A 21,686-nucleotide genomic window follows, 5' to 3' on the forward strand; every position below is an offset into this window, starting at 1 on the left:
CTCAAGAAACAAAGCTTACTTGGAAGTGAAAACTTCCCCAAAGCAACACATTTGAAATGGGAAACAAAGTAGTTCTTGCTATGTTACCACCATACCCACGTTAAATTTTTATTATTGATTATTAGCTAGCAGTTGTAATCACGGGCAAGTCCTTTGGTTTCCGCTGACTAGAGGGTGGATGAGGTAACTTTAAGGCCTTTTCACACTTGGGATTTGGAGGCAGTAATCTTCAATTGGCTATGCATGGGTGATCAGCACTTACCCCAGAAACCAATATCCCTGAGAGGGCTGAAACTTTGTTAATGTGCTGCCTGGCTGCTCAGGGCCTGACCACACCCGTACTGAAAGGAAGGAACCTTCTCAAAGGGGCAGGGCCTCAGCCCTTGCTCAGCTCTGTTGACCCTTGCTTTTTAGGTAGCAGGCGCTTTGTTACTTGGAGTAATTGCAGGTTGTCCATTGAACCAGTACAAATGAAGAAGCGTGTAGAAGGAATGACAGCATATTTTAACTTGAAGTTGAACTAAAATTGGCAGAATAATTTAATGTTTAAAAAGCCTGCTTGGAATTGTTCATTTTTAAACTCATGTAAACAGTTCTGAAACTGTGAGTGGCCCCAGTTTGTGAATATGTGTTCTTAAAAGTTCTTTTGTAATTTGGTTCTTTAGAGCATTTTTCATAAGAACAGTATTAAAAGGTGGTTAAGTGTGGTGTAGGCCAGCCACCTATTCAGCCTGTAATGTTGCTATAATACTGTCTTTTTGATGACACGTAATAGCTGATAGTACTGTAAAGTTAATTTTTAAGGCAAGAAATATATATATGTATGTTTTTAATTTGAATCATAAACATCTTAAGTGAAAATTGACATGGTACAACACTACTTATTAAACACAATTTTTTAAAAAATATTCAATGCCAGTATTTACAAAAGGTAAAATTAAGTACTTGAGCAGGGTAATGGGGTAGAGAGATAAATGTCAGCAGGCATTCTGAAAGTGACTCTAGCCACTTTACTGGTCCCCTCACCTCTGTCTGCCTTTATATATGCAGGGATAGGCCCACGTGTTTGAAAGAGTAAAAGACAAAAATGACCCCATCAACCCTCCGTTAGTATTTCACTTCTTTTAGTATTTCACCTCCTTTTTACGGAGATTCTTGAAAACTTAGGCTCCTCTCTCACCAGCTCACTATCTCAGCCCCTGAAGGTAGTCCGTGCCCCCCCCCCACGCCACCCCCCCCACTGTACAAGTGACACTACTCTTTGAGCGTTACTCTTGACCTCATTAGGAAATCAAATAATTTTTTTAAAGTTATTGACCGTGCTTGGGAGCATTTAAAACCACCTTCTCTCTTTGAAACACCTGGTTTTTGTGATACTGGCTCTCTCCAGCATTTCTCCCATATCAGTATGGCATCCTGACTTCTCCCTTGTATGGTACTTGCAATTTTTCATTCCTTTTCTTCCATAGTGCAAGCTCCATGAGGTTGAAGACCGTCTGTCTTGTACACTGCTCTGTATTTAGTACCAGGCCTAATATTATATAGGTAATGAATAAATATTTATTAAACAAATGATTTTTTTTCTGACACCCAGCGAAATAGCACTTTAAGTTCCGTTGTTGGCCCTGTTCTGCTGTTTCTCACTTGCTTTTTCCGTTGATAACAGTGCCCTCTACTACTCTCTATACTGTGCATCCACTATCCATCATTTTCAGTATCACTGCATTTCAGCTCCTCGTTGTTCCAAGTTTGTTATAAAAAGGTATTCACAGTTTCTTTTTCTTTGTTTGTTTGTTTTTTTGGTGAGGAAGATGAGCCCTGAGCTAACATCCGATGCTGATCCTCTTCTTTTTTGCCGAGGAAGATTGGCCCTGGGCTAACATCTGTGCCTGTCTTCCTCTACTTTATATGGGACGCCGCCACAGCATGGTATGACGCGCAGTGAGTCGGTGCGCGCCTGGCATCCGAACCCGCCAACCCTGGGCCACTGAAGTGGAGTGTGCGCACTTAACCGTATGCGCCACCGGGCAGGCCTCTCAGTTTATTTCTAAGTGGAAAAGTAGATTACCAAATAGCCTATGAAGTAGGTAAATAGGGGCAGTGGGACCACAATTGATATTTACCTACTTCCTCTTGCTTTCTATTCAGGTCCTGTTGATCTCATATAGATATACTAGGTCTTTTGTTTTCCCTGCCTTCAGTTTCTGTTCCTCCATTCTATCCTTAATGCTAGGATCAAAGCCAACTACTTAAATCAGTGGTCTGATTGGGTAATGGTTTTCTCTTGCCCTGTAGAATAAAATTTAGGAATTGGCCTTTTTTTCCCTTTTTTTTGTTTTGTTCTGTGAAGTCCAGGAGCAGATTTCAGCTCAGAAACAGGAAAAACTTTCCATGTTTAGAACTACCAGAAACGAGACTAAACTGTTTCAGTCCGTGTTGAGTTCCCCTTCACTGGTCAGCATATGGAAGGGGGATAGTAAGCAGTTCTCAGATGGGACAGGTCATTGGAGCTTTTTGAAGCTGTATGTACTCTAGGCCTTTGATGGTATCTTTCAGACTGCTTAGGTTGTCCACAATTGGGCCCAGATACCTTTTTAATGATTAGGACCACATCTTATTCATCTTCCACTGCATCTTGCATGTAATAAGTGCTAAACATACATTTATTCAGTGAAGGAATAACTTCTGGGGGTTTTCTTGGGTGGGTGAGCTGAGTTCTTTGTTTCTCCTTTACATTTGGTTTTTTGAAGTAGAAGTATCAGATCTGGATTCAGAGGACTGGGATCAAGCCTCGGGCCTCTGTATGTGTGATCTTGGGAAAGTTATTTATCATCTCTGAGCCTACTTTTTCATCTGTAAAATTAGAATGACAGTTATTCTAAAATAAGTTATTGTGAGGATTAAATGCATGTGAAAAATGTTTTATAATCTGAAAATGCTTTACAAATGGTAGAAATTATTCAAAAATTGATGGCTTTTTGTTTTACATATATTAATATATATTATTTAATATATAGGTGTGTCACTACTCTTATTCTTTCATTTATAATGAGACTCATTTTTTAGCCTAGCAAAGGAAATAAATGCAGTCTCTTTCTCTAAAAAGCAACACATTTCCTCAACTCCTCAAGGCACTCTTATGTTGTTGAATTCTTGATATTTTTATTACAAACTACCAGAGTCTGTGGATTTCTCTACTTAATTTTCGTGTCAGATTTGGACAAAGATTCAACAAGTACCACTGGTAAAATTAAATAACATATTTTTTTCCCCAAATAGACCACATGTGGTAGTCTTTGCCTAGTTTTAAGGTTTGTCTTAAAACTTTGGTGCTTCCTATGTTTTTGTTGTTATTTTTAGGTGACAGAAGTCAATGAACAATTAGCAAAAAGGTTTTAATGAAAATGTTAAACACCTTAATTCTTTAATTTGGTTTTCTGTACATGCTTATATATCATACATTTCATAGTTATAATTTTGTATTACATATAAATGCTGTAAGTATGCACCTTGATACTTTTTCTTAGGTTGTATATGATGGAATTAGACACATCATTAATCCATGGTGCTCCGTGAGACCTCTCTCTGAGTGCCAGATGAGTGGGTTCATGAATCTTTGCTCTGTGAAGTAGTACCTAATGAGGGAGATTGGCTGTAAGAAAGGGCAGTTCTTGAGTCTGAGGAGGAAAAGAGAGATGTCTCATTGACCAGGGTTGCCTTCACAAGTAAGATGTATGAAAAAATCAGCTTTTGGTAAGTTAGGGACTCTACTTTGAAAAAGAAAATTATTGGCATTTGTAGTTTCCCTTTAATAAAGAGTAAATCTCTGTTCTTTCTTTCCCTTTAACCAGATCAGTGTGTGTTTTGTGCCCTATTCTTTTATCACAAAAAAGAGAAGAAATACTGTGGTGAATGAAGATTCCTCTGCATTTTAGCACTGCTTTTTCTACTGTAGTTGGCTTTTGAATGAGGATGACAATGGAAGAGATGAAGAATGAAGCTGAGACCACTTCCATGGTTTCTATGCCCCTCTATGCAGTCATGTATCCTGTGTTTAACGAGGTAAGTGGGTAAACATTTCCTCATATGATCTCCACAGTTCTTAATGCCTGCCTCATTTGTTCATTTGTTTGTTCCTTCCTATAACAAATATTTATAAATGAACATCATCTGTGTGTTAGGCATTGTGCCAGGGCTGGACATAAAACAATGGGGAAAAAACCCAGATAGGTTGCTCTCCCTCTGGAGGTTTCACTATAGTGGGTGAGAGAGACATTGAACAAAAGAATACAAGTAATTATAGAGATGAAAAATTGTGATAAGTGCCATGAAGTTAAAAAAAATAGTGTTAAATAAAATAGCAAGTGAGACCTATTTTAGGGATCACGACAGGCCTTACTGAAGATGAGATATATATGCTGAGATCTAAAAGAGATAATAAGAGTTAGACAGTTGAAGAGTTGGGGATAAGCACATTTTAGGTAAACAAAAGAACAGGCATAAAAATATTCTAATGAGTTACAGTCAGTAGCAACAAAACATATTTTTACTGATAAGTGGAAGATACCATCCAAGGTATCTTGGATACCTTGGATAAAGATACCAGCTTTAGTATCTGGAGAAGATGTAGTTGCTTTTTTATTTGAGGAATTTGTTAGGACTTAATAGCAATACATTTTTGGTTTTTATTTTAATATGCCAAGGTGTGTAGAGAATTCTAGAGCTGGAATTTCCTTAGAGATAATTTAATCACTCCCTTCCTTTTAATGGTGAATTGAGGTCCTGATACATGAAATCGTTTCCTGAAATTACTTAGGACTAAAATCTAGGACTCGAAATTCAGTGGCTTTAGCCTTTTTGTCTGTTTAATTAGGTTTTTTTCTTTTTTGCTGTTTTATTAATCTAATTAATTATAAAGCTGTCAACACCATTAACCTTATTGTTACTATAGCCTAGAAGCCCTCACTATTTCTAATGACTTTTTCTCCCATTTTGTAAAATATTTATATCAGAGCAATATTCTGGATTTCAAAACTATTTCTCTCACATTATTAGGTTTAATAATAATGTATTTGATGTATTTTATGCTCTTAAGTATTGGGGACAGTAGAGAGTGATTCATCCTCTTCAACTTGAAAACCACAGGCTTAGTTGCTGTTTCAGATGTACATTTTAGATTTTCGAACACTGGCAAATAGTGTTAGGTTCAGTGACCATAAAAGAAAATTCAAAACAGTGGCTTAGGTAAAAATTTGTTTCTCTTACATAAAAAATTTTGGAGGTAAGTGGTCCAGGGCTAGTATTATTATGGCTCAGTATCATCAGAACTCAGATTCCTATCTAGTGCATTATCGTCACTTCCACATGTGGGATGGCTGCTGAAGCTCTGTCCATCGTGTCCTAAATTGTTGTCTGGAAGGGGCAAAAAAATGGAGCAGGGGTGGGGTCTTACTTCCAGCTGATTCAGCTTCCTTAAATTAACCTTTTTAATACAGAAGACTTCATTTACATCTCATTGGCAAGAACTTAGTCTTATGACCAACAGCTAGCTGTAAAGGAGATTGGGAAATTTAGAAGTTTTGTTACTAACGGGAAGCAAGTGGGTGGCATCTTTTGAAAAACCTGTCCCTGTTATACTGCTACCATGGTGGCATTGGAGGCACTCTTAGGACTGGTTATACCCATCTCTGGCAGCTATAGCCAACACTCCAGTGATTAATTCCATATTTTGTTCTAATACTTTACCGATTCATTGCAAGACTACAGTTACTGTTAGAAGCAAGTGCTTCAATTCTTTTTAGTAAATATATACAAAATGCCAACCATTTACTCGCTGAGTACTCTGCTAGCGCCTGGAGATGTGGAGAAGAAAAAGGCAACATACTTCTTCTCAGGAATCTTAGGGAACATGGATGTTTAAGCAAATAAATTGTTTAATTACCCTTGTACCAGCTGTGAGGTAAGGAGGTAGTTACTGAAAGCTAGAGGAACCCATCATGACAATTAATGTCTGAACTTCTCAGGTCCTTTAAGAACCATTATGACAGTTGCACCCAGAGGCGCTCCCTCTTCATATCTATATTGCTAATTCTCTAGGCTACTGGGCCAAGTTGTTTGGGGGCATGTTCTATATTTTTCTGGTATTTTGAGTCTTTACTTGAAGGGAGGGTGAGTTACATTGCAGAGCTTCAGTTTGGTCCTTTAGTTAATGAAGAGAAATGAGAAAAGCTTTTTTCCAACACTTTGAGTGATCTTTTCCTGCATATGGAATACAGATTTTATTTGAATCTTGACTTTGGAAAACAGTTATACAGGATATGGGATTCTGGAAAAGTGAACTGTTGGGCTTGATACTGATATACCTTTCCTAATTTATTCACGTTTAAGAAAAATTAACCTGAAAGAAAAAGAAATGGCTATGAATGGACTAATAAATCTCTTCTAGAAATAAAGGTAGTGATTCTCTCCAGATGAGATCTGAAAACATGTGAGTTAATGGGCCCAGAATTAGAACATGTTGCTGAATGATTCATATTTGGTTCGAGGACTACTTGTTAGAAGTGAAATTTGAAAATAAAATGGCTGGATGTGGCAGACTGAGAGATACTACATCAAATAGTAAGGGTCTAATTCTCAAATTGAATTTACTGATCTAACATCATGGTGTCAAGCTTGTTTTTTTAAATTATTTCTGTGATGTATTTAAAAATGAGTGTTCAAGAATACCAAGCCTTTAGGAATAGTAGTGGTAGTAGGTTTCTGCTTTGATAGAGCTGAAATCTAGAAACCTGATTTAGGAATGGAGTAAAATAATTATTGTGCCTTCCGAAGTAAAGTATTTGGTTAAAAAGAATAAAATACAAGCATTGTTCTCTCACATTCCAGTGTATTATTGTAACATCTTAGATAAGATACCTAATGAGTTAAATATTAATATTTAACTATAGTACAAACATGGATTTTTCTATGAATCTACTAATGGGGAAATTAGAGCTTAGTTTGGCTCTGTTTTTCTGTGCTATGCAGTTACAGATAAAATGATTGTCAAATTAATCTTACAGAAAATAGCACCACAGTAGGGTTGAACATTTTACTCTGAAGCTAAATGATTCACTAAATTTTGTCCACGATGTATTGTTAGAGTTAGAAAGCTTATGCATTCTCACCTTAACATTACATCCATAATAGTAACAGTGGTTGTCTAGAAGTCATTTAGTCGAACAGATTTTTAGGTAGTAGGACATCTTTACACCTGGGAAAATTTTAGTACTGTTACTCCAGCTCACATGGCAAAGTTACTTATGGCATTCTGGGTGCTTGGTGCTTGCTAAACTTAATGAAGCTATGCCAAGACAGCTGCGAAGGAGTAGGCTTCTTGTTTAATCAGCTGCTGCCGAGTTCAGAGTCCAAGTATATTGCATGTGTTGTAAATGTACTGTGAAATAGGTCTCCAGGTTGCATTATGGAATGAGTTGATAGAAACTAATGCCAAGTCTTAGATCAGCTTCTCGAGTAATGTATTATTTTTTACTGATTCTTTGTATATGGAGGAGGAGGGACATGTGGTTCAATTCTTTATTCCAGGAAAAGATATACCATGTATTTTCTTTTCCTGTAACTTTTTAGAGGAATTGTTTTAAGGTGCAATATAATTTCTAAAGAAACATGTATTGTATTTTGAGACAGAAATAAACAATTTTGCAACCAAGTATGAATTTTAGATCACCAGAGGTTTATATGCTTGTTTACTAATAAATTACACGAAAAACAATACTTCTGAATAACTAAATAGTATCATTCTATTCAGAAGTATCCGAAGCGGCTATTTCTGCCAACTGTCAGCAGAATATGCAACTCTTAATTTTTCCCAGTAAGCAAATGAAGCCTGGAAATACTTCAGTTTTACCTACCCACTCATTCCCTTTTTTTCCTTTTGGAAAAAAAATCAAACCCCAGATTTTGAGCATAGACAATGACGGCTTGGGATTCACCTGCAATCCCACCATCCGGAGGTGAGCATAGTTAATATTTTGCATTTGAATTACTGCTCTGCCACTTACTAGGCTAACTAATCTTAGTTGCCTCATCTGTAAAAAGAGGATAATAATAGTACGCTTAATTCTCACAACTCTGTGAAATAAATGAGTTAATATATTGTAGTGCTTAGAGTAGTACCAGGCATGTAGTAAATGTTAGCTGTTATTATTAAGGCGTCTCCCATAATTTTCTGACAGAATTGTGATCATATCCTAGAGTTTTGCATACTTGTTGGCAGTGTTTTAATGGAAGATGTTAATACTAGGTAGGTGGTTCTGCTTACCATTTTTGTAAGACAGCTGGCAACCCCAGGAACTAATTCTGTTAGAAACATTTGTTGAACTTAATATGTACAAAACACAGATAATTGCATTTGCTTTCTCTGTGGCAGCACAAAAGTTTTCATTTTTTGACCTGACTCACCTCATTCTCATTTGAATCATAAGAGGTGTATATGGAGTTTTTTATCTTGTGACTTGGCCCAGTGTAATTCCTTTTAATGAATAGGATCAGTAATCTTTGTGTGTGTGGGGAGGGGCAGGGTAGAGGAGAGGGTTGTCAGCATGAGGAAATCATGCCTGATTTGAGGAAGCAAGGTTCGTAGGCATTCGGGACAACTAACCTAATTATTTTGACCTAAAAAAAAAAAAACTTCCGAAGATTTTATGCAGGACTCTTTAAAACTTGAGCAACCAAAAGGTTAAATGGATATATTTTTTAATTATGGTTTTAAGAAACTGGCTTGATAGTAGAAAATAAAGTATAGGAATGAATTGATACTTCTGGAGGGAACAGTATAATGAGCTCTCTGTGGATTCACAATTATGTGTAAGTTTTTAAAATATTTTTATAAATGATCCAGAGAGTTAAATTTGACAAATTTGTGGTTAATAGTAAGTGCTCGCAAAAGCTGTCAAGAAGAAGTTGCAGGAGGAGCTCACAAAACTGAGAGTAGGCAGAATGTGAGGTTGGGCTGAGACCTAATGTTAGGCTCACCTAGCTTATCATTTCCCTCCAAATGTACTTCAGCAGACACTTTTCCTTCTCCTTTAGGTGAGATGTGATGTTATGTACCCTTTTCTCTCACTCTGATTCTCTTCTTTTCCTTTACTCTTTTACTGGTGACATGGATGTCCTGTATGGTGGAGGCCCGAGGAGTGTCTCTCCTTGTCTTGGTATCCATTAATGCAGGGTGTAATCGTATGTTCCCTCCTCCTTCTTTGGACTCACAATACGGTACATACGCTATCAAGTACTACTAAAAATGATTGCATTGGCTCTTTAAAGATACCCAAGCCAAAGACTGTTAGCACAAAAGCTAAAATAATGCTGGACTCGTTAGTAAAAGTATTGGAAACAAAATGGAAATTGTTTTCTGTTCTAAACTTACATAAAATCGTTATGCCTCCATGTGTTACCAACCCTAAAGAAACCCTAAGTGGGTGAACTGCCAAGGAGGATGATTTTATGAGACCACACTCTTTAAGGACTTGTTCAAATCTCATCTTCATCAAGACTTTGCTTTCTACCTCAGCTGAGAGTAATCCCATCAATTTCCATTTGACTGCTTACTTAAATTGAGCTTCTGGGGTTCCAGGACTGTAGTCTGTTTCTTTGTATCTCTCATACTGACTTCCTTACATGTGGTAGAAACTCAAGAGTGTTAGTTCTGAAGTAGTGAAGGGATTGAATTCTAGGGTAGACTCCAGTCGGGAAACGGTGAGTACAGGGAGGCAGGATAGCAGTAGTGGCTTGTGCGTGGGTATTGGAGCCAGACAGATCTGGTATGAATATTCTCTCTGTACTTACTGTTTAACTTTGGGTAAATTTATGCAAACTGGGTTTCTTCCTCTGTAAAATGGAGATGATGATAGCTAGTTACAGATTTATTATGAGGATTAGAGATACTCTATAAAAATACTCTATATAATAAAGTCCATAACAGGTGCTTACTAAATGGTAGCTGTTAATTAGGATATTACCACAACCTGATTTTGTCATGAAAGGTACTGGTAAGATGAACATGATTTTATTATTAAATCATATATTACAAGTGAGAGGCCTAAAATACAAGCACTTTTTAATAAGGAAGATAAAAACATATCTTGCTGAGTCTTACAGGCTGAAATTATACATAGATTCAAGAACAATTTAGATAAATTTATGGATGACAGATTAAGTTCAATTCAAAAAATATGTAGGTGCCTATATGCCAAGTACTCCCTGGGCAAAGTGGATGTTCAATTCAAAAAATATGTATGTGCCTATATACCCAGTACTGCCTGGGCAAAGTGGATGTCATAAGAGGAATAAAGCCTGTGGGTTTATTCACAAGATGTGTGGGTATGTGATGTATCCCCAAATGGCTCCCAGCAGAGTTCTGGTGAGGGGCTTCATACCTCACACATTTGGTTTAGTATGTTACGTCTGACCTTCCCCTTTCCTTTCTAAGGTGCACATTTGTAAACTTTATCTAGAAAGCTCGTCATGTTGGTGGCTGTCTTGGCTAATTTTATTAGTTCCTCAGGGACTTTTCTAGGTCTCTCTTACTTGCCTTGACCCTTTCATACCAGTCAGGGCAGTGCAGAGTGAGTTAATAACGCTGATCCTGGAAGGCACACATCTGACTCAGACCTTTGACGCTTGTTGAAAGAGGTCAGAGTGTGGTGTAAACTCAAGTAAGGAAACGGGTTCCTCTCAGGGTGGAAACATTCATCCTGTCTCTTTGCCTCTGCCTCCCTTGCACAACAAGAACTTGAGATCAGAAGAGCTGCATTGTTATTGCAGTCTTCAGTAGTAGTCCTTCTAATTAAATGAATTCCCTGAAAGAAGAAGATTTTTCGTTTTTGGAAAGAAACCGTTATTTTATAAAGTCCTTATGTAGTTGCTTCTTTGCTGTATTTGCCTACCTGGTCCCCTTGTGTCTTCCCTTTTACCTACTAAGACAGTGTTAGATTTTATAAGATTTGTAGATGCCAAGTTAAATACTAAATTAATGGTCCATTGTTTATTTTTGGAGATAAATTATTTATCTTGGCAGATTTTGTTGCTTTTGCCTTATGCTTAAGGTGAATAACTAGTAGGGAGATAAGAGTCTTGGCATTTCTGTCTTGTTTTGAAAATAAATTGATTTAAAGTATTGGAGATTCCGTAGATATGTATGTGTGTATATATGTCATTAATAGAGGAAAACTTACATTTTCATTTCCTCAAGAGATTGAAAGGAATATTTATTGCATAATATGATATATGTTCATAAGGTTTTTGTGGAAATAGTCTACTTGCATAAAAATTAATAAAAGTTTACGTTGTTTTTGAGCACTTTATTGTCCCAAATAAAAAATATATATGTTGAGTTTTATTGAGTTAACTGGTCCAATCCTTAGAGACTAAAGATATCTGAATTTAACTGAAGCTAGCTATTTTAAGTCTGGCAGTTAATTCTTCAACAAACGGAGTTATTTTTATGAAATTGTATGTTTTCTTTGGCTCAGTGAAGAATGAATTATATATAGTGTCTAATAAGGACATGTATCTTTCAAAATTGCAAACCTTACATGTTTGATACAAAAATTAGAATCATTTGGGTTGAACTTTCGATTCAGTGTTTTAGGTAACCATTTTTCAATCCAGATAAAATAGAGGAGAGATATAAGAATCTCTGAAAACCAGATGATCCAGTCTTCCATTGAGTATCAAACAAATCTTTTAATAAGTTTATAATTTATAATAAATTAACAATTAAATCTTTTATTAATCTATTTATTAATAAATAAATTTATTTGCTAATTAATAAAATAGACTAATCTCAGCTTCATCCCTGACTGAGGAGATTGAAAAACAATTAAAAAGGAGTAAAGTAGTAAGTACAAAGAATCTTAAATAATAAATGTTTTCTTTATGTTGGTCACTTTATATTCAATACACAACACATAATTTGCCATGTATTTGCAACAGAGCATTAAGAGTTAATCTTGAACCCTTCCTATTTTCAATAATTCAAGTAAATATGTTTATTCTTTCTATAGGGACTTATTTTATATTCTGTGCTTATCTTCAACCTACCTTTAAGGTAGAGTGTGTCTTATTTTTTTAAAAAAGGAATAAATAAAGAACTGATATGCATACCTTAATTTTTCATGGTTTCTAATGAAAATTTTAGATTGTCTGAGGAATTATGGTGATTTAGAATCATTAGCAAGTATTTTTGTTAATTGAGTGATGGATGTATCAGTGTGATTACCACAGAATGGGATATCAGAAATGTGCTTTTTCCAAGAAAATTGATATTAATAATGATTTTAAATTTTTATTGCAGCTAGAACGAGTAAATCTGTCTGCAGCTCAGACACTGAGAGCAGCTTTCATTAAGGTGAGGCACATTTATTTTGATGATTAAAATGTAATATATAAATCTAAATACCATGTGATAATTGCCACTTTATTTCCTTTTAGTGGAAACCTTTTTAGCCATCTTGTGCCTGTTTTAGTGTACTCTGTGAAGCTTACAACACTTCCAGAAAGGGAGCTGGAACAAATGCTGTTTCCTTAGCATTCGTCTTTTCATTACTTCGTGCTTTTGAAACTGACTTCTTCGGAGTGTCGTCTCTTTAGCTTTAGAGTATATTTTTGAATTCTTTTTTATTTGACTTGTTAAAATTTGTAAAATTATAACTTGAAAAGATGTTCTTCATATTGTTTAATTATAGAACATAAATGTAAAACAGTGTTTTTCAGTGGGGAAAATAAGACCTGTGGGTACGTCAGATTAAGGATACTTTGAGAATATACAGCTAAGTCATTCAGAGGAAATTTTTTTATTGTCTCTAGACCTGGGGTATTCAGTCAATAATCATTAGCCACATGTTGCTGTTGAGCACTTAAAATATAGCTCATTTCAATTGAGTTGTACTCCAAGTATAAAATACAACACCAGATTTTGAAGACAAGAAAAAGTATGCAAAATAACTCAGTAATAACTATTTTATATTGATTACATGTTAAATGATAATATTTTGGATGTGCTCTTAAGATAATTGCATGTAGCTTTTTTCTTTTTTTACTTTTTTAATGTGGCTACTAGAAAATTTAAAATTACATAGCCTGATATTTTGTATAAAACTTTATCCATCTCCCCCTCCCCCAATGTCTCCTCCAAATACATATCAGGATGCCCAAAACTTTAATTTTTATTTACTTTTTGTGTATTTGCTCCCATCTATAGCTAAAGCAACTTATATTTCAGGTAAAATATTTTAATGTTTAAATGTAGAATAAATTTATGGTTGGGTTTCGTTGGAGTTGTAACTGTAAATCTATCCAAATTGATTTCTTTTTATGGCAAAGATTAGTTTACTGATACCACTCTTAACTGGTAGCATAGATAATGTCACTAGACATTTCTCTTATCTCACCACACAAAATTACATTGTGTATGTCGGATTAGAGCCATTTTGATGCGTTTCATACTCTAAAATGCAGTGTCCGTACACACATACATGCTAGCTTCATAAAAATACATCCTGTCAAATCATTGGGTTCATGAAAAGAATCAACAAACAACACCATATCAGATTTTTTTTCTTTTCTGCTTTGAGTATCAGTGTGGTTTCAGGTCATGAGAGGCATGGTGGGGACTATTTTAAGCATCTGTGTGGCCAAAGAAAAAAAAGGAAAAGCGATCTGTTGCACAATGTAGTATCAGTAAGGCAAAAGTCAGTATTTTAGCTTTCTTGATACCAAGAACAGAGAGAAATTTCCTCTCTGTATCCTCATAAAGAGGACCCTATCTGAGGTAGTAGATAGTATAGTCAATGAAATTCATAAAAGAGATAAAATAATGAATTTTGTGAAGCTTTTTCTTGTAATATCTTTATATGTAAGCTGATGTTTTAAGACTAGAGTATAATTAAAAAGCACACAATGTGTTCAAAGTATGTGGCTGTGATAGATCTGGTTTGATGTATAGGTAAATTTCGTTATCCATGGCACTGATTCTTAATTGGGGATGCTGGAGGTCGTTTTGGAGGAAAACATATTAGTCAATTGTGCATTGATTTACTCTTAATTATCATATTTAATTTGTTAAATTTCAAATGAAATTAAAGGAGGGTATGCAATAAAAAGATGAAGATTTTTGTATTTTTTTAACTATAACTTATTTGAAAAAGATTAAAAAACCTCACCCAGCCATATAGCCCTATTTATATTCATATATATCCATATTTCCAGTTCTTGGTCCACAAGAACAGTGATATTTATCAAGCTTTAATATCTATTTTGGTTATTTAGAGAAAAAAGATTAAAATAATTTTTTTCCAAGATAAAATAATACTAGTGAATATTAGCTTTTAGCTTTTAAGATATCTATTCTGCTGTTGATTCCTTTCCCTTCTGGGAGGTTCTGATAGGTTGTGCTATTGAGAGTCACTGATCCACAAGAGTGGATTTTACTGTCCTCGGGGGTAGTTCTCTCACAGTTGGATTCTTCATAAAAATTGGTCACCCACAGAGTTGAAGGTTGTGTTCTGGGGAAAACTTGGAGGTATAGATAGTTAGTCTCTGATTTAAGGGCAGATCTATTTATTTTGTCAGTCAGAGTTATTGGGTAAATTTAAGGCTTTTAAAATAAAAAGAGCTTAACTAGGACCTCAGCCAGAAGATACTAAGATTACTGTTCCCACACTGTGTGTACCCTGGGGCCCCCCCAGCAAACTCAGAGGGGTGTCATGAGATATTTTAAAATTTTGAAGAAACACAGTGATACTCAACATCTGGTTGACGCTGTGTGAACTAGTAGCTTGAGGTATTTTGCAGTTTCAACATATTAGATTGGGCTGTATTCCTCTCAATGATGTCATATTTGTGTGAAGCTGGGCTTTTGGCTGTTGCTGTGATAAAAAGCAAGTTACACAAGAAAATCAATGTACAATGGGAAATGAGGGTGGAAGGGTCTGGTCTAATTCCAACATTTGAGAAATTCTGTAGCGCTCAACAGGTCCACACATCTCATTAATATGTGTAATCATGGTTATTTAAGAAGGAAATAAAATATTTCTTTCAATTTATGTATTTTTTAAAGGCTACTAGATTGTTAGGACAGAAGTACTTATTAAGTTGTTTAAACTTTACTTAATACACAGCACTGTTAGGTATTTGTTTTGGCACTGAAAACACTGTGAACTGAGAAAGTTAGGGATCTCTGTGAGATTTCTTTAACGCTCCAGCTTTGGCATTTTGGGGCTCCAGAACAACTTGGTATTAAAAACTTTGTTCTCAGGCTTTCAGCATTTAATTCTTTCAGCACCTTGTCATAACTTAATCAGAGATACTATTTTTCTGCTGGCATTCTCTGGAAGCGCATAGAGAATGTTCCCCTGCTCCCCAAGATGCTGCATTATGTAGTAGATTTAATGCTACCTAGGAAAGATAAACCACTGTTACCAAATACTGGCTTATTTAAATAGTGTACTCTATGTCATTTTGTGGCAGTTCACCAAATTAATAATGTTGACAGCATCTTAAGCCTTATTTGTACAGCTTTTCTTTTAAAGGCAACTCTTGTTTTTTTAAACAAAAGTAGATTCTATCTTAAATATATTCATGGAAGGAAAAATCAAAACAGATTATAAAAGAAATGGAATTCAGTAGGACACACTTTATTCTTATTAATCATCTATCAAAATGATTTCCCTGAATAGCATTTGACAGCAGTTAAAATGATCCCAGAATTGAGACAAATGTGTATATTTTCTTTTCCCATTTCATTCGACGACCTTTCAGTTTTTGATATTTGAAATCTAATGAGAAACAAGATGTTATAATGGAAAAAGCAATAGGAACAGAAGAGAGCTGGATCTGCAGTGATGCCAGAATGGAATTGAAAAGGCAGAGGTTAAATGTGCTTGGCACAGAAAGAAGCAAATAGACTGCCATCTGATTAAGATCATAAATTGTGTTTCTATTTGCTGTTTAATACCATGGTGCAAAAGATAGGAAATCTTAAGCATAATGATTGAAATTGGCAGGCATCCTAAAAGAAACAAAGTTAGAATGTGATTACAAAATTTAAAAAAATAATAAAATGGGACAAAATTACTGGGGAAAACCAAAATCTGAAAATTAACTTTGGTAAACTCAAAACTCTTTATGTTCAGTCTTGAAATGACTAGAAAATTTAGTGCCCTAGGGAGTTAAATAACATAGAACCAATGCAAACTCATTAGTGAAACAAGCTCAGGAGGTAGTAAAAGGATTAATGATGATCTGAAAACTAGTGAAGGAAATATTCTTGCTACAGAAATAAAACAGGAAATGAAAATCATTGTGTGGGAAAATAGTTGAGATTACATAGCTTCAGTAAAACCTGCAAAGAAATCCTGTTTTTTTGTTTTGTTTCTCCTGTCATTCTGTTAATTTAAATGCAAAGAACCTGCAAAATACTGGTGAGATGAGTTATTGCTTGATCCTCAAGTTGAAATATTAGCTAATGAAGAAAAGCTACAAATCCTCAGTGTATTTAAACTACTGAAAAGAGTGATGGATTATATATAATCTTTATTTCTGTCTTTGTTATTAGTTTGATTGCAAGAGAGTGTAAAGGAGAAATAGGAAGTGTTAAGTATTTTATATTCAAATGGAAAATGGGACCGTGGCTGTAATAAGAAGTTACTGATGCACGAGCTCTAACAAAACGTTAGTGAATGCCATCATGACACCTGCTTTACAGAGATTTCTGCCCTTAGAAATTGATCAGTCAAAGAACTTCCTAACAGATTCTAAACAATTACGTTTCGGCTTTAAAATGCTGATTTAGTTTCTATATTTCAAAACTAGCTTTCTCTTTCTTATAGGCTGAAAAAGAAAATCCAGGACTCACACAAGACATCATTATGAAAATTTTAGAGAAAAAAAGTGTAGAAGTTAACTTCACAGAGTCCCTTCTTCGAATGGCAGCTGATGATGTAGAAGGTAATCAGGAACAGTCTTATTTATTTTCTTGTTGAAAAGCACTTCCTCCATTCCTCCACATCTTTATTGTTTGACAAAAGGGCCTTCCTCCTTCCTCTCCTCCTGGCCTCCTCCCCTCCACTCCTTCCTTCTTGTTGTTATTGTGATGATAGTGAAAAAAAACTATATAAAACAGAAAACTAGTTCTTGCTTTTTGTTCGTGTTTGTCAGATTTAATTACTTGAAGTAAAGCATTTGTGACTGCTGCATGCTTTAATTTTTTTCCCTATTAATAAGTTTGATGAGTTCTAGTTTCACCTAAAAATGAGCTCTGTGGAATGGTTATTTTTTGTTGACTTTATGCAAGTAGCAGTTTGAAAGTGATGAGTTTTGTTTTTTTTTTAACTTTAGTATGGCATGTTTTTTTTCAAGCACAGATTTGAGAGAACAATATAATAACCATGCTTTTTGTTTCTATTCCCATTTTTTGCTTTTTTAAATAATTAGAAATGGGTTTCACTTAAATTTAGTAGCCATTTTCTAAATTTAAGATTTAGAAAACTTTAGAAATTTTTAATTAATTTAGAAAAACATAGAAGTATAATTTCCCATGTTGATTGAAGGAGAACAAAAGTAGGTGTTTTAAATGATTCCATAACTTATAAGAAAGCCCTCATCATTATTCTGGACTTGAGCATTTGCAGCCCGTTAGGCCAGGTTGTATTGATGGATTGGTAGAGTTGTAGTGTTTCCAAGTCTGCAGTGAATCTGGTAGGAGGAAACTTTTTGCCTCTGCAAGGTCTGATTGAACTTCCTTTTCAAAGTTGCTGTCCCTACCCAAGTGTTGAATTTATAGTGATGTTTTTTGTTTTTAAGTGAGATTTCAGGAATATGCTGAAGATTTTATTAGGTTGTTTGGGGTTTTGATATAATGAGCCATTGTATATTCAATACAGAAGTTTTATTAAATTCGTCTTCCCCATTGGCAGATATATATTGCTGTTGTATTTGTTATGAATGTCATTACTTACTTTAACGTTTCCTTGTGAAATGTAGCTTCAGAGGCCTGATAAACTTGGTTAAGCCTCCCTTTTTAATTTTTTTAAGATTTCGTGGGATTTCCATTTACCCCAAATTGAAAATGTTTAGTCTTTCATATTCTAATGTTTTATTTGGAAGGAGCCCTAATGTTACTGAACTAAGTTGAACATATGAATTCTGGTTTGCAACCTTGTCTTCCTAATTGTCTGGGCTTTCTCTCCCTACCACCCCCTTGACTAACATTGGGAATTCTTAGACCTGAATTTGGGAGTTGCATGATGCTTTTTATTATGTATTTATTTTATCAGAGTATATGATTGAACGACCAGAACCAGAATTCCAGGACCTAAACGAAAAGGCACGAGCACTTAAACAAATTCTCAGTAAGATCCCAGATGAGATCAATGACAGAGTGCGGTTTCTGCAGACAATCAAGTAAGCAACTTTTTATTTAGTTCTTTTCTTAAAGGTACTTCAAAGGAACCACTCATTCTGGATGTTTTATTTTGGTATGACATTAATATTAAATTGAAATACTAATTTGGAATAAAAAATTAGAAATTTTTAAATGCTACATTTTTATTATTAACTTCTAAGCTGTGGCATTTGGCTTTAGAGTACAGTAACATTTTTTAGAATGTTTAATTTAAGAACAGTGAATGAAATGTGCATAAACTGGAATGTAGTTTGAACTACATAAAAAATGGAAAAATGTAAATGTCAGATTAAAGTGAATAGAGAAGTTGGATAAATTAGAGATTGATAGCAAAGGATACCAATATTCTTTTTATTTCCAAAATGGCACAAGTCATTAGGATAATAATGTACTCTTGGGTGTAAATAACATTTTCTAATATTCACCATATTGTGAACCTCCAAATCCTTGCCTTTGGGATAGAGGTTTAAAAAGACTGGGCATGTGCATGGGCTGGGGGACTGGCTGGTGAGCAGCAGCAAGAAGGGTCATCCTAGGGCAGTTCTCAGACCAGAAGCCCTCTCCTCAGGGGTGGGAGGGTGGAGGAATGAGAGGCAACTCCAAACATAATTTCTAGGTGAGTATTTTTAAACTAAAGAGTCTGATAATTTTCTTCAGCCTTAATGGATAGAAAACAAAGAAAGCTGGGAGTAATTGTAGTGGCACTACCAGTGCAACCTTTTGGTGAAACCATGAGTAGAAATTGCTAGAAAGGAAAGATTTAGCACAGGTCTTTTTCTGGAAGAGGCTGCATCATGCGTCGTATCTTTAAAGAACTTAATTAAGGTGGCTACTTGAAGTAAATATTAACATTCATCTCTCAGAAATAATATTCTTTGTAGTTCACATTGCAAAATGCTGTTTCAGCTAGTTTGGGCACCTATTTTGGTCTGGAGGGAGGAGTGTGTCCCATTTTAGAAAATAATGCTTCGTGTCAGGTACTCAACCCAGCTATCAAGGAGTGATCCTTCTCTTTTTGGTCCTCTAATTGAGGACCAGAAAGTACAAAAAAGACTTTTCATTGACTAGCTAAAATCCATGTCACAGGAGACAAACCCCAAGGTAAACATTTTACCTTTGTTGGAAAGCCCCAGCTTCCTTTAACTATTTTTAATATGTGAAGAAGGAAGACAGTCAGCTGTTTATGGATTTTGATTTTTAGTTTGGTATAAAGTAAACATATTTGGCCCATAAAACAATAAATTGTCAGTGATCACAAACACAGCTGTTTAAACAACTTATTTCTAGATTTTCAGATAATTTAATTGTTTTGATTTGTTTTGATGATCATATATTTGTTGATGATTTATGCTACAATTCTATGAAAATTTGACGTTTTAAAAATATTTTCAGCAAATTTTGCTTCAGGTCATTGAAGTAGAGGTTTATAGAATCGCTGTCATCTTAATAATAATAGCAATCACTTATATAGAACTTATGTGCTAAGCACTTTTTAAAGCACTTTACATGTATTAACTTATTACGACGTGGTGTAAGAGATGAGGAAATTGAGGCATAAGAAATTAAGTAACTTTCCCAAGGTCACAGAGCTGGTAAGTTGGCAGAACTTGGTTTGAATCCAAGCAGACTGACTCTAGGGTCTTCTCTGCTGCTTCCCAATCATAGATTCATAATGTTGATCTAATCTGGTGCTTGAAAAAAATTTTCTGCTCTTTGGAAGAATTGTGATAAAGGACATCTTATATAGAATGCCAGTAGGTAAGAGGGAGAACAGTGTTGTGGTTGAAGCTAGGATAGACATGGTAGGCCCAGAGCCCTCATCTTGCTGCCCTGACACCCTGTTTTCCCCCTGGGGAGTTGCTGAGGCATCTATGCTCAACCCAGTATGGTTCTAGAGAGATAGTAGTTTGAAAACCACTTTGTTAACAGCCACATTTCAATCATAAGGAAGTTGAGGTCAAGAGCCTAAGAGTCTTGTCCATAGTCATTGACAGGGGCTGAATTAGTCTCGTCTCTCATTTGTGAGGCAATAATAATATTTCAATTCTGTTTTCTGGATTGTACTCAGCACAACTGAATTAAGATCATTGGTAATTGAAATTTATTTCTTAACCATTTTAGGAGGGATAATTTACCATAGAAAGTTTGTTGGTAATATGTGTTATTTCAGAGACTAAAATTCAACCGTGTATGAATTAGCATAGATGGCTAACGTGTAATTATTTGTGTCAGTGATATATATTGATACATTTTGGTACATATTGTTACCACTGTTAATTGTTTAACAAATTAGTGGATAAAATTGCACCAAAATAAAAAATGGCTTATCTTTCAGACACAACATATTGTGCAGTTACTATTTTTCTTTAAAATATTTTACTTTCTTGTATTGAAGGTAGTTAAGGTATATCTCATATTTAAGATATCCTCTTCTTTTATTTTAGCAATATTTGTCAATAAGTATATATCAAATATCTACTATACCAAATACCGTACATGATGTTATAGGTTATATTAAAGTAGAAAAAAGATTGCTGTCAGCTAACAAATATCCACGTATTCTTGTATATATTAGCAGACCAGGGTTTGAATCTCCATTCCAACATTTAGCTATGTGACCTTGGATAAGTTGCTTAGCTGCTGTGATTCTTATTTTTGCCTGTGAAGATGAGGGTAATGGTTGTGAGAATTGAAAGAAATGGTGTATATATGCACCTAGCACAGAACCTAGCATACACTCATGGCACATACTAGCATTGTGAAATCAGATTTTTTTTCCTCTTCTCTCTATGGAGTTGATTAGGAAAAATGATCTAGCAAGCAGATATTTTAAAAGTACTTTGGATTAATGAATGTTTCTGGCTTATGCAAATATTTTCTAAAATTAACTCATAGGACTTTTTTTTAAGTCTGATACATTCCAGTGGATGACTAGTGGATACTCATGATTTAATAGACCAGAAAGCTATGCATTTATCTATTTACTACTTGTAATCTGCATTTGCATATTCATAGGCAAAAATTCACCAGGGTTTGGTTTTCACGATGGCTTCAAAACAGCTTTTCCAGAGTTGTCCAGTCTAGACCAAACTAAACATCCAGCATAGGAATTCCCTTCCTTTAGAGTGTTTGCATAAACATATTATACAAATTTGTGTGACACGATTAGAAGCTCTCCTATTCCATGCAATTTTTTAATAAGCTGTCTGTTTACATTTCATCT

General features: G+C 35.0%; 1 protein-coding gene across 6 annotated transcripts in view; it reads left to right on the plus strand.

Moving 5' to 3' along the window:
- PDCD10 (programmed cell death 10) overlaps positions 1-21,686 on the plus strand; it is a 41,663-nt gene that overhangs the window by 13,875 nt on the left and 6,102 nt on the right. For 5 of the 6 annotated variants that reach the window (XM_058556406.1, XM_058556404.1, XM_058556410.1 and 2 more), the window contains exons 2-5: positions 3,852-4,062; positions 12,356-12,409; positions 16,890-17,007; positions 18,336-18,462. In XM_058556406.1, the coding sequence (XP_058412389.1) occupies positions 3,967-4,062; positions 12,356-12,409; positions 16,890-17,007; positions 18,336-18,462 (395 nt within the window). In that variant the 5' untranslated portion in view covers positions 3,852-3,966. Of the gene's footprint in view, positions 1-3,548; positions 3,754-3,851; positions 4,063-12,355; positions 12,410-16,889; positions 17,008-18,335; positions 18,463-21,686 lie in introns of those variants that run through there. The other variant, XM_058556405.1, reaches the window with a different exon arrangement.

This window comes from Diceros bicornis, chromosome 15 (assembly GCF_020826845.1).
Source record: "Diceros bicornis minor isolate mBicDic1 chromosome 15, mDicBic1.mat.cur, whole genome shotgun sequence".
NCBI lineage: Eukaryota > Metazoa > Chordata > Mammalia > Perissodactyla > Rhinocerotidae > Diceros > Diceros bicornis.